Genomic DNA, 18,172 nt, shown 5'->3' on the forward strand with positions numbered 1-18,172 from the left:
ACGACTTATGTTGGTAGGCCCTAACCACCATTCAGTGCAGGAATGAGGGAAACCTGGAAAACCTCATTAATTAGGGGGGTGGTCAAATGCCAACCGGTGTCAATCTCTCACATTGACCCAAGCCAACATTCTTCCACCCTACCATACCTGCACAGAGGGTGCCAATTCTCCGTACAAGCATAGCTAATCTACGGTCTACCGGCCGCGGGAATCGAACCCGGGCAGAAATTTGCACACGATTTAAGTACTGATGCCTTAACCCGTGCGGCTATCGACCGATCTTAAAGATTTCTGATCGTATTAATTGATATGTATAGATCCTTTCGACGGAGTCTCACTTGTGCTTGACGAAGTGTTAGGCTTGGAATCATTTGAAAATGACGCAAGATCATTTTGTCCCCTGATGCAGATGTTGTGCGAGGCAGTCCTCTGACAGGTCATCAACGTTGTCAGTGGTTTTAAACCTATTTACCCACTTCCTTGCAAATGCCTCTACCTTTTTAATAGCTTGAGTAATTGCTGCGATTGTCAGTTCCTTTGGAATTATTCTTAAGAAACACTGCCTTGTGAGGTTTTCGGTATTTTGCACTCATGTTGGAAAATGAAGGTTATTTGTAATGTCCACACAACAGAAAATTTTAGTGTATACTGTGAACTAGCCAATGCTTTAAGAATTTGAATGGTATGTCATAGATGGCGCTACTATGAAATTTCACAAAATTATACTCACTATAAACACTTTTTTGTTGAACAGACTGTAAATGAAATCAATAATAATGATAAAATGCCTATTTTCTCAAATCTGAAAGAATCTTATCTGCGATACTCTCTAGGGTGGCCTATAAATATCACTATTTATAGACAAACATTAGTCTTACTTTAACTTATCAGATATTGTAGTTTATAAAACCAGTGGTGCTATGTTGGTACCTAAATCCATTTTTCTGAGTGCAGATGTTTGTGAAAAAAGTTGGAAAAATGTTACCTTTGTCTTCACCTGAAAAGGGTTGAGATTCTTTAAGGGTGACTCAGATTAATTAATAGAATAATTTCATTAATAATGATTCATCCATTTTTTTTAACCATTTATGCGACACCCTGTATAAAATTTTGTACAGGGTGTTTAGGTTACTAATCAATAGATCCTATAAAAAGAGTAAAATTTATGAGGTAGTCCAAATAAAATTTTGTCAAAAAATAACTGTTTCCGGGATATAGGATGTTGAAGTTGAAAAAATTAAAACTCTAGACATATGTTGAACACTTGATATGCAATTTTTTATTGTTTTATATTTTATATCGTTATATTTATGAGCAAGTGCAAATATTTAAAAAAACGTAAATTTACCTACAGGGTCCTTAGGGAAGGTAAGGAAACTTTTTGTAGAATTATATCGTTTATTACGAGAGTTTCTGGCCGCACACACATGTCCAGCTTTTTTATCCATTTCTTATGTACCATATGTATATTATGTATAAAAATGCAAGTTTGACTTGCTTGAATAGAGAGTAGATACATTATAATAAAATATACATACCAACAACACAGCACACACACACACAATTAATAGTTTTAAACACACTGAATCAGTAAGGGTTTAATGATAATAACTAGAGAGCGGACAATGTGTGACTTTAACCCGAAGAATAGGTCAAATTTTAGTAGAGATGTGTACGCGTTCAAAAATGTATTGTGTATAAACTATGCAAAATATAATTATTATGTATAGCAAATATATCGTATTATCCTCGCGAAGATTTGTACCCTTTATTTAAAATCCATAAATCATGTGAACAGGTTAAATAACGAGAAAATTAGTAAGTTAATTTAGTTCTAAAGAAATGAAATGACACTCGCGCCCATCTCTAGTCTATCCGTCGACATCGGTTGCGTTTATCAAATTCCTATTGGTCAGAATTCAAACTGCAGCCCTGTTATGAATGGAGCGTGAGTTGGACTATTCTATCATGTGCGTCGCCTGAGGATATTCGTTACATTGACTCCTAATTTCCAATTAAAAGAACGACACTATTTTTAACCGAACTTTATTTAATAAATATGTAGTATACAATTTCTGATTTTCTAAATATTTTATAACGCCTAAAAATGTATGTACCGTGCAATTTTCGTGAATTATCACGTAAATTTCCGATGCATACCCGACACGCCACTGCGTCATGGGTAATGTATCTAGGTTTTTAGAATGACATATCTATGTTCAAGGTTAAAGTCACAAATTGTCCGCTCTCTGATAATAACACATAAAAAAATCATTGGCCGACTCTGAACACAGGGAACATCAAATGGTAAAACTGACCACGCCACTGCCATTTCTGACAGGTTCTTTCCTCAAATGGTGGCCTGCGCGAGGGGATGCGCGTATCGTTCCCGCCAACTACAGCTAGACTGCTGATTGTTTTATTTACTGTGGTAGAAGTTAAGTTAATCTAAATCATAAAAAATATCAGACATAACTTTAGTACAAAAGTTAATATTATTATCATTATTATTAGTCTAAAGTGTTCCCCAAATACTTGACTATCCCTAACTGCAACTAACAATTTTTTTGTACCTGATGATGGGAGTCCATATTGGTATTTCTATTTCAAATTAGAAAAAATTGTTTATCAAGTTTCTGAAATATATCTAAAAATAGTTTGGAATTTTATTTATACTTTATTATATTTATTTATTTTAACATCCTGTATCTCGAAAACAAAGCATTTTTTAACAAAATTTTATTAAATTCAAATTAATTTTTACCGCAGAATCTAATAGCCGATTAGTAACTGAACACTTAGTATCGAATTTAACTTTTGGGAATGATCCTACAGGTGCTTCTAAGTGTGTAATGGGTGGATTTTGCCATTTTAATTTTACTTATGTTGGTTGTAATTAATATTCAGAATACTTTGTTACAGATTTCCACAAATTGCATCCTTATGTTATATCAGGAAGTGTAGATCAGACAGTGAAAGTCTGGGAGTGCCGTTAAATGAAGTGCACCAGCTCAAAAAAGCATGCGGGTCAGAAGTAATTGTTCTGAATTTACAAAATAACAAAAAGAATTCAACAGTGGCTTTCAACAATCACTATATGTGCATAGTTTATTAATTTAGGTCAAAAAAAAATCACATCAGGCTGGGTAAATTGTGTTTATAGTCCTGTAAAAATATTGTTTTTAATTTTTTTTAAAGCCAGCCATTTCAGTTTGTTTTAAATAGATTATTTAAAAAGTTATTTAACAATTTATTTAAGATGTAACTTATATTTTTTTGTTACTTTTAATAAAATGCTCTTGAAGTTTCACTTTTAGTTTTATTTTGTTGTATTATTTTGAGCAACTGAATGTTGATTTGTAGTTCTTTTTGTTTTCTATGTGATATTTTGGTGAAATTTCCAGAGTGTTATTAATTAAAACAGAAGTTTATGTACATAGAATCTTACTTTATATACAAGGGGTAACAAAAATTAACCAACAAATTTCGAGGCTATCTAGAACTCACAAAAATGATGTCGGTAAGCCATATAGAATCTTTCTAAAATGTTTTGTTGGGGAGCTGCAGCGCTTTTTAACTAATAATATTGTATAAACAACTTCTGTGTATTCAAACCTTGCATTGAATTACACCTACAATATCCAGTAAACAACTAAAATCTTTTGTCGGTAGAAATACCAGATATAGAGTGGCTATATCTCCCCCAAGCTCGAATTAGAGGGCATTTAAATTCAGAAAACATTTAATTTCCATTCACGTGATTTAAAATAAGATGTTTGATTATTTTTTGCATTTTAAAGAAAAAAATATTCTAGTAATATCGAAAAATATCAGGACAAAACTGCATTTCAGTTGCACTGCTGTAAATATGAAGCGTCAGCCCTCTTTGAGATACGTAAGTTCGACGTCTATATCTTTTTTATTTTAATTTTTATATTTTCTTAGTAACAGCGATACATTTACGTAAAGAAATTATTTGTGTCAAATTTTTATATTTTCAAAATATTTGTATTAAATGCTTCAACATTTTTTTACAAATGGAACTAGTGTTTCAAAAGAATTTTAATTACATTCCAATTAATAAATTATTGCATAGAAAAAGTAACTCTGAATAAGTTCGATATACAAAAATAATAGCTACTTAAACCATTTTAAAATTAAATCATGAAAACAGAGTTTAACATTATAACACAAGAAAATTTCAATTAAGACGAAGCATAGTTTCTTCAAGAAAAAGAGTACAATTATGTTTGTATTCTGATAAATTTTTGAAAACCATGTATATCTACAAAAGTTTTCTATTACATTTCTGTTTAACTTATTCATGCTAATAATATTATTGGACTATTGTTTTCATGTTTATATTTAGTTTTCTATGTTCATCATTACTTAAAACTCTTTTGAAAAACTGTAGTTTCTAATAAAAAACAAATAGAAAATTTGTTATGCAAATTTACTTCAAAGTCTAAGAAATTATAAAAATTTGACCAGTAATTTTTTTATAATGTGTCTCGTTAATTAAGTATAGCACATGCTACTAATCAAAAAGGCCCATACCTCAAAAATGGTGCATTTCTGGATCAAGATTTATATAAACTTTGCTTATTTTTTTTCTGAAGAATATCCCTTTGCAAATTTGTACACTTCGTTGTGGGATACCCTGTATAAAGTAGGATTCTTAAGTATAATCTAATGAATTATTAAATTATAAATACAAATTACAATTCTAATTAAAAAAAAATAATATATATGTTCTATCATAAATTATATTGAATACATTTGCTAGTGTTTTTAATTGATAAATTAAAATGTTAATGACAAGTAGAAATAGCAGTCTTATCACTTTAATAATGTGAGTTACCAAATTCGTAAAAAAGAAAGAGAATAGTAGGAACATTTTCAAGTCAACAACTTACAAAAAATAAATTTAATAATATCAAGTTTTATAATGGTAAATATTTAAAAGCAACAAAAAATTAAAATACAAAATGATTTGAAATTAAACCTTCAGAATTGATAGACAATGATGTCAATTTATTATTTACCTACGACCACTAATGTAAATACTTAAAAACACACCGTCTGCGATCAATGTAAGATTCCTATTACGTACGGTAAAAAAATCGCACAGTTTTCCTAGCAACGGTCAATACAATACTGTTTGTATTGAACGTTGCTAGGCGGTTGCTAGGAAAACTACAATTTTTTTACCGTACGTAAAATAGGAATCTTACATTGATCGCAGACGGTGTGTTTTTAAGTATTTACAGTAGTGGTCGTATGTAAAGTATAGTACGTAATACGTGGTGTAATGCAATTACGCACTCGCCGCTATGCGGCGTCGTGCGTAACTTTTCCATTCGTGCATAAAATGCTTTTTACAACACTTATTACGTAATATACTATTATGTTACTGTTCTGTAAAAATCGTCATATGCTATAATTTCTCCATTTTTTATCTGAAATAAAAGACGGTGTTAGTAGCTTTAAAAAATGCCAGAAATTGATGTTTATATACAGGGTTTTTCACAGTAAGTGGCCTATTAAATATTTCAGAGAAATCAAAAATAATATGACTGAAATTTTGTTTATGCAGGTTATCAGATATACTTGCTTCAATGAAAATAATGCCATCAATGTAGTACTTCCGGTTATACTGGAAGTAACTGTCAATTTCGTTATTTTAAATGGCACACCCTATATATTATTGCATTATCGACAAGATAAAGTTACGTCTGCATCTAAAGTGTCACGAAAACGTCAAAAATGTTAAGGCTTGCCCGTACCTAAATCTAACCGTTTTTGAAATAATGGGCAAAATTTTGACGATGGAAGCGTTTTGAAAACTGCTTATATCTTCGTTCTCGAAGCTTTAACTTGCTTTTCCGAATACACAAAGAACATAATATGTACTACCTTCCGCTATTAAAATTACCCAAAGAAAATTATATTAAGTTTCCCATTTTTTATGTTACATTTTGAAAACTTAAAACCAACAAAACTTTTTAAATTCAAATGGTATTTTTTTGCACCATATTATAGGAAATCAAATTCTCTTTTCATCGATATAGGCATTATAGGGGTTACAGTTTCCATTTTCTCAGATATTTGCGGTTTTCTTACATTCCCAAGAATATTATTAAAAATATCAAAAATGCCCTGAAAGACAAATATTGGTATTGTCATTCAATATTCTACAAGAATCAAGTAATTTGAATTAATTTTATATCCATGGAACAGCCGCCATGAATCAGAATTATTAGCTGTATTTCCATGATTTTGCAACTGAAACAGAATTAATAAACTGATTTCGGTTGGTTTTCTTAGAATTTCTCTGTAATTTTTAATGTTGTCATTACAGTTTTTAAAGTATATCAAATATAAATAATTTCAAATAACTAATAAATGCATTATCAGGTAATTTTATGATATTTGGAATGAAGCTGATAGAAGAAAGAATATTATTGGTTACTTTACATTTCATTATTTTCTTAATGAAAGAATAATTATTCGCTCTTTATTGTAGCTAATAATTCCGATTTGTGATTAATGTCCTGTGGATATAAAATAAATTCAAAATGTCTTCATTAGAATAAGTATTTTGCATTTTTTTTTTTGTTGAGCAAATACCTAATGCTTGTAGAATATTGAGTGACAATACCAATATTTGCCTTTTAAATCGCATTTGATGATATTTTTAATGTAATATTCTTGAGAATGTAAAAAAAAACTGCAAATATCCGAGAAAATTAAAACTAATCCCTACAATGCCTATATCGGTGAGAAGAGAATTTAATTTTCTATAATATGATGCAAAAAATACAGGGTGTTTCTTTTGAATTCAAAAAGTTTTCAGTTTTAAGTTTTTGAAATATAACGTAAAAAATGGAACACTTGTTATAATTTTCTTCAGGTAATTTTTATAGTGGAAGGTAGTGTATGTTATGTTTTTTGAGTGTTCTAAAAAACAAAGGATAATGCAATAATATATAGGGCGTTCCATTTAAAATAATGAAGTTGGCAGCTATGGAAGTGCTTCGATTATGGCATTATTTTCATTGGGGAGAGCATAACCCCCGTGAACAAAATTTCATATTATCTTTGGTTTCTCTGAAACGTTTAACAGGCCACTATATTTACCAGACCTAAGTAAAAGTTTTGCACAGAAGGTACCTGTTCTACTTTTAAGTGATAGGCAATTGTCAGTTTTTTTTTATGGGATATTCTATATTTGTTTTACATTGGTAGAAAATTATTCTCTGTGTCCATCGATTTATGATAATTAGATTTTCTTGAAAAATTTTGTGGAAAAATACGAGTATAAGTACATACAACTTAACCAAATACATTAAATAACTATATTTACTAGGCCTAAGTAAAATTTTTGCACACTTGCCCTACTATTAAAGCCTCCTGTGTTTGACATTCCTATTGCAGATTCTCTTCCTAATTTGGTAAAGCTGTATCTAATATCTAAATTTGGTTAGTTTTATTTGACAATTTAATTGGAATGCTAAAATTTATATTTACGAGTATTTTGCATATTTTTTCTCATATTTTTTTTTTGCAAAAATCAAGTTAAAAATATATTCTGTAAAATGGAGTAACTTTGGACCATTGTTAGTTTTTTTTTTCTACAGCATTGTTAAAATTAAAGCTACAAACAAATTTAGTTTCCTTCTATTTGAGAAAGTTCATAAGATACTTTTCTGAAGTGCATTTATATACTGTTGGACAATTTTGCTGACATAAAATTTGTTTTTGGACAAGTTCTCCAGAGGAACTTTGATTATAACAAAGGAATTGCCATTGATTATTGCAGGACAATTTAACTCTTATCAGCAGTCTTCCTAGTTTGTGTTTCTTCAAGATTAGTAAAATCTGAAGAATCTCGTCTGTTCGGTTTTTCTCTCAAATATACCAAAGGAAGATCATCAGAATTGAATAATTCTAGAATTCGTCAGAGCAACTTGAGGTACATTTTCTCTTTCTTGTAAAAACTCTGAAACCTAAGGTTCCAGAAGAAGTTTGCAATAATGTTGACCCACAAATTGTTATTTTCATACACCGTTAGAGTATTTTCTATGTGATTTGGTAACCTCTTTATGGTTCCTTTAGGAAAAAACTGCAAGGCCGAAAATCTGAGATATTTTGTTGAATGAAACATCTATGTTTTGCAATGCTTTTCCCAACAAACTGCTCTTGAATTTCCAATCTGCCAATACTTTAAGGAGGTTTATCTGATTTGGAATTGACGAACAAATACTCATAAAAAAATTAATATAAGCTTACTATGAAGAAAATCCTCAAAAAAAATTATGACTAGTTTGGATAGCTAAGACACGAGATATTAATAAAATAATTTTTCATGATCTAGTAGTCTTATGAGAATGCAGATTATTTTGTTCTTTTCACTTAGAATGCACAACAATTGACGAACAGTTTCCACAGCAACTTGTATAAATAAGAAACCGATATCTAAGGAACCGTATGACAGTTCGTAGAAATTGATCAGGTACTTGTAAGAAACATAATTTATAATTCTCCTTCAAACTGCTGTTGTTGACTAACTTAACCTCCATATGCGTGATAGCGCGATTCTGGAAGTAGCGTATTATTTGAAATTCGCAGGTGTGACATGATGTATATTTCAAACTTAGGTATCCAAACAAAGCCAGCCAAGTGCAATGTTGCCAGATCTAAAGGCTTATTACTTTAGTCACTAGCGAATCTACAGAAACTCTCGTTAGACTTTAGACGTACCTCCGTACCCGATAAACCTCCTTAAGAGGCAGATGTGTATATATATATATATATATATAGAAATGACACGGTTAATCTTAACGATTAAGTTAGAGACCAAAAAAAATATATATTGGGGATGTCGTCAAATGGTGGTTGAAAGAAAACTCTTTTTTAACTTAAACCAATAAGCTTTCGATAATTATTTATTATCTTTTTCAAGGTTAAAATGGTTCAGTTCAATTTCTTGTCACTAGGCATTGAAAAAAGTGATAGTAAATGCCAGTTTGAGAAAAATTATGCTATTATTTTATTTATTTTTTTAAATTAGATGAAATTCCCATTTTAAGGGGAATATACAGATTGGAGTTTAAATATTTTCAGTAGTTTTGAAAAAATTTCTGAAAAATCTAACATTCTGTTAAATCCTATCAGTTTTTCACATTTGTTCATTTATAACTAAACCGTGAAATACATTTGAAATGATACTAGCTCATCTCTTAGTACGCAGTTTTCATAACTAAATTGGTGTATTGATTTTATTTGTTGAAAAAATTTTTTGAGAATATTTATGACTGGAAAAAAGAGGACATCTGACAACCCTAACTGTAATCTGTAACCGACTATAAAATTCTTTATTGATTAAATCTTTATCTATCATTCTATCATAACAACTATACGTAAATAGTAATAGATAGGTTTAATAAATTTGGAACATAAAACCAGATATTAAGGAATATCCAATTCCAAAACTACTGTTACACCAAAATTCTTCTGCTGCTATGCTTCTTTCTATACTTGTCATTCAACAACAAAAAAAGCTGTAATTAGCACAAACTAGTTCTCATTTGCGGGGAAACTCATTTATTTTTCACGTGATGTTATGACATACTTAGTTCATCATTTTAACTAATGGAAGTAAGAATTTTTACCCCCACATGTGCATACATAACATACAAAGCCTTCATACATGATTACAAACCACATGACCATAATTTTGTTTGGAACAGTAATTTTATTTCCTTCATGTTGGCAATTAAATTTTGATAAAATTAAAATAAGGACAGATTACATTAAAACACCACATTCTGTTTCACCAACTGTGATTAGTGTCATTTTTAACGAGATTTTATTCAACCAATCTCACCTATCCAGTTGTCTCGAGCGTAGATGCGATGACTTGTCATCATATTCATTGTAAACGTGTGGTTAATATTAGTGATGCCAAGATTTAAGGAATTTTTGTTACCAGTACCAACTATGCAATGTTGCTTGCCTAAGCGTAGCGCTGACATGGCTTGTAAATATTTATGAAGGCTCTGTACATAGTATTAGCCAAGTTTTTAAACATCAAACAACTGTTATCCTCACTGTTAGTTGCAAAAGGGAAGCAGCTATACTATATACATACATAATATCTCCTATATTATAGAATGAAATATTTTTTTTAATCATGCAATTATTTTGTAGTAGGTAACTGTTAAATTCTTAAATTATTAATAAGCTATTTCAATATAGGATATATTGCACAGCTAAATTGCAGCGTTCAATAATAATTTTAATTTATTGATAAATATTTATTTTTTGAATGTATGTACATTGCCTGAAAATTTTCTAAATACTCAGATCTGTAACTCTAGTATATTAAAATTTATTAGATAAAATGTAATTTTATTTGTTCTAGCTAAATGAATCTTAATTTCTGTTTTGTCTGTTTTCTTTCTTGGAAAATTTAATGTATTGGTTTTGATTCACCTTGACATTAATTACATCTGCTTGCTTTATACTATTGCATGTGCATAATTATTCATATAATCAATCTCGTATATAACCGATGTGCATAAATTATTGTATTTGAGTAGAAATTGTGAATACTTCATCTGTATATATAAGAATAAAGTATCCCTAATTATAATTGTATTCTTGATGAAAATCATACTATATACAGTTTACTTTGTAGATAGATGGTTTTTAACTCCATAATTAAACAAAATAGAAAATGATTCATACAGGGCTCACGAGATCAGAGGTCTTCGTCAAGATCTGGCAAAATGAATTTTACCTTTTTTTTTAATTTTAGAATCGAACCAAAAAATGTTTAGTTTTTGATATTTTATATCGATAAGTTGTAGATTGCGTGAATATCGTTTTTTTTTTTTAGAAAGAGAACCTGTGTAGAGCTTGTAGCCCCGGGTCTCACCATAGGTTAATCCGGCTCTTGATTTATACAAAAGCTGTTTAAATTCAAAAGCATTTTTCGAGAAATCACTTTTTAACTGGCCAGAAAAATTCAAGGAAAGAAATGGGATTACTAATGGAATTATTAACATGGGAAAAAATGAAAGGATTTATATTGGATCAAATCTAAACTTGATCGAAATTTATTACATAAATTTTAAAAACAAAATAAATTAAAAATTGATAATGCTAAGGAGTTCTTTTGTATTAAACTCGATAGTAAAACGACAACTCAGAAACAAAAATGTATTTTGAAATTAACAAATGAAAAAATGGGTAAAAGAAAAAGGAAACATCTTTTAATTAATAATAAGTTCACTGATCACGTTTCTACTATAACAGATGCATTTGCGAATTATTTTAATACGACGGCTAACTTGGCCATTCAGAACCATTTAGGCCAGTCAACATAGGTTTTTTGTGTGAGAAAAATACTAACAGCATACCACCGGTGCCATTTAAAAGATAGTTCGTAGATATACTCTTATGTTTTCGACTCGCAACTCTCATTAAATAATTTGTTATTAACATTTTAGTGCAAAAAAACCGTTTTTTTAGTTTTTTGCTTGTAAAACCAAAACTACTAGAGCAATCTCAATTCTGTAAATGGAAAAGTTGTAGGAAATTAAATTTCAAAGGAAATGAAAGGTTCGATCAGTTGATTAGAACCGGAGAAAAACCGGAAAATTTAGCATTTTTTTTCAAAAATTCATAACTGTCATTTATGAACATTAAGAGCTGAAATTTGGCACAGAAGTAGACAAATTATATCAACTTTATAAGGGCCGGTTTTTCAATCGTTGGTGAACTCGTAGCTTAAGAACGGAAATTGAAGTCCCGTTTCATCTAACAAAGTACTACAATATTCATATAGATGTCGCTACAGGAAATACGTTTATAGTAAAAATAGTATGATTATTTCATTCATTCAAATTCCGGTAAAATACACCTAAAAAAACGAGAAAATGCACACGTGCACGATAATGAGTTGTCCGGCCTATAAGTCCATCCCACTCTCTTGCTATCTCATAATTGCATATGAAAAGTGAAGGGTAATAAAATAATAAAAACTCCAATTTGCGGCCGCCGGTTTTTTGTTCTGAAAATATTTCTATTTTCTATCTTCTACATATTATTATGTACATATTTACAAAAAAGGAGGATGGCAAGTGGTTGTACAAATTTATAATATTTGCAGCCAACTAAAAGTTTTATTTCATATTATTTTCTACATTTTAGTACTTATATGGATTCGGACCAGAGTAGGTGCGAATGTAATTATTTCTTGTATGGATCTTTGAGCTGTTATCTTTTATTGTTGCGTTGTGGCTGCGAAATATTTTATTTGTGGAGTTTACTATTTTTTATATGAAGGAAAAAACATTAACAGAGTAAGTATTACAATTTGCTAGGCATAGTTGTACTTAGTACTAAATTCAAGTAAATAATAGATATTAAAATAAATATGTAGGTATTGTATTTGATTATTTGAAAATAAAAATTACATATGCGACAATGGACTTTCCGCTTACTTAGCCGTAATATAAATATGACATATTGTCGTTGCAATGCACATACAGGCTGTTCCAATAGTGTGACAAAGTTTATAATTATTTTCAGTTATAGTTGTATAGGGCAAAATCTTCAGGCCAAAAACAAGATTTTCTGAACGTTTAATTCGGTCTGAAAATAATGAATAATGGAAATAATAATAAAATGTGAATCCGAGCAAGTAACTTTTTTCGTATCACTACTACAGGCAGTTATACTAAACTTTATCGCACTATTGTGGCACCCTATATATGACTAGATATATCATTATGGTAAATCAAAAGCATAATAGGTAAAAATGTATAATTATCTATGTTTATAACAAATATTATCTGGTAAAATTCTTTTCTTACTTTCAGATACGGAACCGGAAGAAGTCTATATGTTATTTCGTAATATACCTATAGTGGTGAAAACAACCCACTCTATGTAGAACAAATTAAGAAATATGAAGAATTATGGAAAAAATCAATGGCAACAAATTTGGAACAATTTTATAAAAATTGTATACTACCAGAAATAATATACAAAAATATTCCACAGGGAAAAAGATGTATGGATCCAGAATATATTATAGAAACTCAAATTAATAAAAAGAAATAATTTTATTTTATGAATTTTTAAATTTTTTCCTGTTCTACTGTACCTATTCTATTTATTTCTTTATTACTTTCATTTATTTACATATTTATTAAACTACACTGTTCCACAGAATTTCTGTTTATATTGGAGGTATTAAAGTACCTATAAGACAACTATTTTTTCAATTGAAGTGAACTGAATTACCTATTTCTCATAAAAAAAATTTAGACTCAAATCGTCCTTTTGTACATAATTCTTTACACATTTTTTGGACAAAATAAGTATATCGTACATATTTTTTATATTTTCTCATTATTATGTATATTCACAATTAAAATTCTATTTATATTAATATGCAAATTTTTTTTATCAAGAATTACTTAATATTAATTATTAAAAATATAATATTTTCCATTTCTGTTTATACCAAAGTAAGCCGCTTTATTCACAAATCGTAATTATAACGTAACTTTCCGTTATGAACAACTTTTCTTATTAACATTTTTTTTATATTATCAAAAACAAAAGCAGTTTATTCTTCAACGTTATTAATTTTGTTAAATTTCTGATCACCCTGTATATATATTTATTACAGTTTTTCATGACAAACGTATTCAATTAAAAAGCAAAATATTTTTTGTCACGAATTACTTTTTCTAGTAGAATAGAAAATAAAAATGTTTTCCCTCTTATCCACTAACCGTAGATACTAATATAGGTATATTAATTATAAATTATGGTTTTAAATAAACTAAAAATTGTTTATATTTCATATTTTCTAAAATTATATAATAGTATGGACTTGCACTGTTACTTATATACTTTTATACAAAAATATATCTAAAATGATCATGACATTCTTTAAATATTTACGTATCAATTAACAGAAACCATGACTACCAATTCAGAATCAGGTTATACCAAATTAACCACATACAACAGCTGTTCGTTAAAAATAACCCGAGTCCATTCATAAATAAATTTTTACTAGTGCGACATCTATTACAAATCAAGCGAATTAAAAGTCGGAGATAATGCTATTCATGAATGAATATTTTTTAATAATTTTATTCCAATATAACTTTTTAAATAATAAAGTGATGAACAAACTATGAAATAAAGTCTAATCAGTTTATTTATTAAAAGACAACTATATAAAAATTGCATAATTCTATAATACTATGAAGAAATAATCGTTTGTTTGTAAAAGTCCATAAAACCTTCATATTTAGAAATTAATTTCTCACGAATTATTTACCTATCCCAATTAATTTTTGCTTTACTGTCTTCATTTATACTTTGCCAAATGTGATATGAAATTTTACTACTTTCTTCCATTGCTTTAAAAAGATATATTGGAATAAAAAAAGGGATGTTTTCTACCATTTTTCGGTATAATTTAGGCAACCAGAAATGTATCAGTTTCCATTCTTAAGGTTAACCATCACTTTATTTTATGTTTTAGTGGAGAAGCAATAATTTTCTTTTAACATGCAAGCTTTTATCAAAGAATGAATTTATAAATTCGTATCGGAGATTGAAAAACCGGTCCTAAGTGTGCAAAAGGTAGGCGCTGTCGGACCATTAGTTATTGCGGAATTGCAATTTCAAATTTTTTATGAATTTTTTTGCCAGGAGTCTGCTTGCGTTAAAAATGGTCCGATTTTAATTCTAATACCGGTTTTCCAAACTAGAATTAAATTCTATAAAACGTATATTTCAAGTTTTCGTTAAAATGCAGCAAAATGGATGAAACATGAAGTTGAACATCGGTGTAAACGGCCGAGCGCGCGAATTATGTAGAAAGGAGGGGGAGCTCTCGGCCGTTTACACCGCTGTTCAAGTGCATGTTTCATCCATTTCGCTTTTTAACGAAAACTTGCAATATACGTTTTATATAGTATTTTACCTCTAGTTTTGAAAATCGGTAAAAAATGCATATAAAAATTGAAATTGCAATTACGCAAAAACTAATGGCCCGACAGAGCCTGCCTTTTGCACACTTAAAGTTGATATAATTATCAACTTCTGTCCCAAAATTCAGCTTTTAAGACGGCGATTTCTGCCACCAGGAATTTTTTGGCGCTAGCATCACTTAAAATTATTAAATTGCAATATATAGCTAGGATAAGAACCTCGCTGTACAGCGGTAGTATAATATAAAGTCAATATAAGTATGACTTGAACAAAAGGTGTCGCAGGCATACCGTGGAATTAATCTCGACTCGTAATACATTTATTAGACCGATTTAGAGGGAAAAGAATAGAAAATTGTTACTTGTTGATAAGTGGAAATGGTAAAGGGGCTTATAATAAACGAAAAAAGGTATATAATTAATATTTTTTAATTTTTCAAAAATGTGCTTTTTTTGCTAGCCAGGGCCTGTCATAGCAATGTTGCCATTTTTAACGTTAGATATTTTTTAATACAGCAATACTTTTTTAATTGTTATCATAATGTGATCTACATATACGTTTGGATTTGATAGATTAGCAGTCAGGTAAAAAATGGACCACTGCAAAAAAAAATTGCCCGGAACACTCCCTATAAACCTTATAAAATAGGTACCTACCTATTTATTAATAAAAACTACTAAGAATGTAAATTTAGATGTATTTAACAATTCTATTTGTAAAATTTCAAAATATTGATTGGTCATATGTTGCATAACATAACCTATCTTTTTATGAATCAAATCTGGGCGGGCTGGCGCAAATAAATGTTCTTTGGGCTGGCGGGCATAAAGTTCTATGGGCAGGGTTGCCAGATAAATTTTATCTATTGTCGTCAGTAGATGGAAATACAATAGCCAAAAAGTCTGTTTGCGCCATTATTCCGTGGCTAGAAATTGGCCTCAATGATTTGGGATCGAGGGGGATTATCCCTCTTTATCCTGCCTCATCTCGTGTAGGCCTGGACAGCCTTCGTAGGTGGGCCCCATCCGTCGTCTACCCCGACCGCAAATGCGGCCGGTGTAGGCGCTTTGTGGGACCTCCTTTTGTCCTGGCTGGGCCCCGCCGGCTAGGGCCCTTTCTTCTGGCGCTCTTCTTGCTTCGCCGGCTCGTCTGTGTAAACCCCGGGGGTAGTGTCATGTTTATGTGTGGTATGGTTGGGTAGGGTAGTGCGGCTATGCAGCCTGGGATGCGCTTTGCTAAGGTGGCCCTTAGGCTAGCGCGGGAGGGGAGGGTTAAGGAGGGTATGGGGGGTGTGTGTGTGTGTGTGTGTGTGTGTCGTTGTCTTCGTTTCTTGATCCTGGCTGTCTCTGAAACAGAAAAGGTTAGCGGGCAGGGGGGGGGTCATTGGGGTGGTCACCCAGGGTCAAAAAGTTGGTGTCTAGGTCTTTTGTGTTTGTCGGTCACGTCGGGTACGTAGTCAACGGCTTGCCTGAGGAGGGGATTGTCATGTCTAGCGGCTACGTCAAATCGTTTCTCCGCGTTTTGTCTTATTGTCTGTGTAGCGTTTGTGTATTGTAAGTCTCGTAATATGTCAGTGTTTCTTACGTACCAGGGCGCGTCGGTGGCCGTGCGGAGGGCTATGTTTTCCACAGCCTGTAATGACTTTAAGTGGCTTTTTGCCGCGTGACCCCACGCCGTGGAGGCGTAGGTTAGCTGCGGTTGAAGTACCACCTTGATAAGCGTTCGCTTATTCCTTAAACTGAGGGTGTTTCCACCTTTGAGTAAGGGATAGAGCCTAGCCCTGGTGGTCTTCGCTCGCGCCACCGTCTCCACGATGTGCGGTTTCCACGTGAGACGCTGGTCCATCGTCACGCCCAGGTATCGTGTTTGTCGATTCCAGGAGATGGGTTCCTGGGATAGTGTCAGTCTGTCAAGGTTTTGTGGGATTTTTCGTTTGGTAAAAAGGATAGCCGAACTTTTGTTGGGATTAATTTTGACTTTCCACCTGTTGCACCAGGTTTCAAGTTGGTCTAAGGAGCTTTGGAGGAGGTAGACGGAATATCTAGGATCTACGGATTGGGATGTGATTGTCAGGTCGTCGGCGTATAAGTATATGTTGGTGTTGGGGGGATGTGGGATGTCGGAGTTGTAAATGGTGTATAGGTGTGGGGACAGGACGGTGCCCTGGGGGACACCGGCCTCCATGGGACGGGTGGTGGAAAGGGAATCTTGGATTTGGATGCGGAATTTTCGGTGGTGTAGGTAGGATTTTATGAGTTTGGTAAAGGATATGGGATATTGGTTGGTGAGCATTTTCATCAGTAGGCCTTCATGCCAAACCGTATCGAAGGCCTTTGCGACGTCCAGGAAGACAGCACCAGTGTACTGTCCCCTGTTGAAGGCCGCCGTGATGTGCTCGGTAAGGCGAAGGATTTGGAGTTCAGTGGAGTGATTGGGTCGGAAGGCGAACTGCTCGTCTGGAATGACTTGCAGTTCTTGGGAGTGGGTTCTTAGACGGGTTAGGATAATTTTTTCTACCACTTTGCTCATAGCCGGGAGCAGGCTAATGGGCCGGTAGTTGGATGGGATGGTGTGATCTTTGTTGGGTTTTGGGATAAGGATTATGTTTGCTGTTTTCCAGCGGGTAGGGAAGTGTCTTAGTCTGAGTGTCGCGTTTGTTATGTTTAGTAGGGCCATGAGGCCCTTGTGTGGTAGTCGTTTAAGTGTCGTGTTATGTATATTGTCGGGTCCGGGGGCTTTTCTGTTTTTAAGTCTGCGTATTGTCCAGTCTTAGTTCGTCAGGAGTTGCGGGGGGATTATGTCATTGTCTGGCTCTCTGTCGACGCGTCGGGCCGCGCGCTCAGCCACTATCTCGAACTCCTCGTCTTCGTCAGGCAACTGAGGCAGTCTACACTGCAGTTCCAGGCTGTCGGCGAAAGCCTCGGCCTTTTCCTGGTTCGTGTAAACCACCCCCACACTACCTTGGATTGGAGGAATTTTATGGCGAGCGGTCTGTCGCAGGGCCCTCTGCGTTTTCCAGATGCCTAGCCCAGTTGTCCTGGGCCAGTTCATCCAGAGCCGCCTTCACCCGTCTGTTAAGTACTTTTAAGTCATGTCTGTGTCGGGGGAGGCGGGTGCGAGTGGCAAGCCGTTTCGCACGTCG

General features: G+C 32.4%; 1 protein-coding gene across 1 annotated transcript in view; it reads left to right on the plus strand.

Annotated features, from left to right (window-relative positions):
- The window catches only part of LOC108915265 (lissencephaly-1 homolog), a gene marked incomplete at its 5' end in the record, with an annotated part of 43,745 nt that extends 40,502 nt beyond the window's left edge, over nucleotides 1–3,243 (plus strand). Inside the window, one exon of the mRNA XM_018721245.2 lies at nucleotides 2,923–3,243. Coding sequence (XP_018576761.1) covers nucleotides 2,923–2,996 — 74 coding nt within the window. The remainder of the gene's footprint in view (nucleotides 1–2,922) is intronic.
- Between the last annotated feature and the right edge of the window lie 14,929 nt (nucleotides 3,244–18,172).

The sequence above is a fragment of the Anoplophora glabripennis genome, unplaced genomic scaffold (genome assembly GCF_000390285.2).
Source record: "Anoplophora glabripennis isolate ALB-LARVAE unplaced genomic scaffold, Agla_2.0 scaffold1233, whole genome shotgun sequence".
In the NCBI taxonomy this organism is placed as follows: domain Eukaryota; kingdom Metazoa; phylum Arthropoda; class Insecta; order Coleoptera; family Cerambycidae; genus Anoplophora; species Anoplophora glabripennis.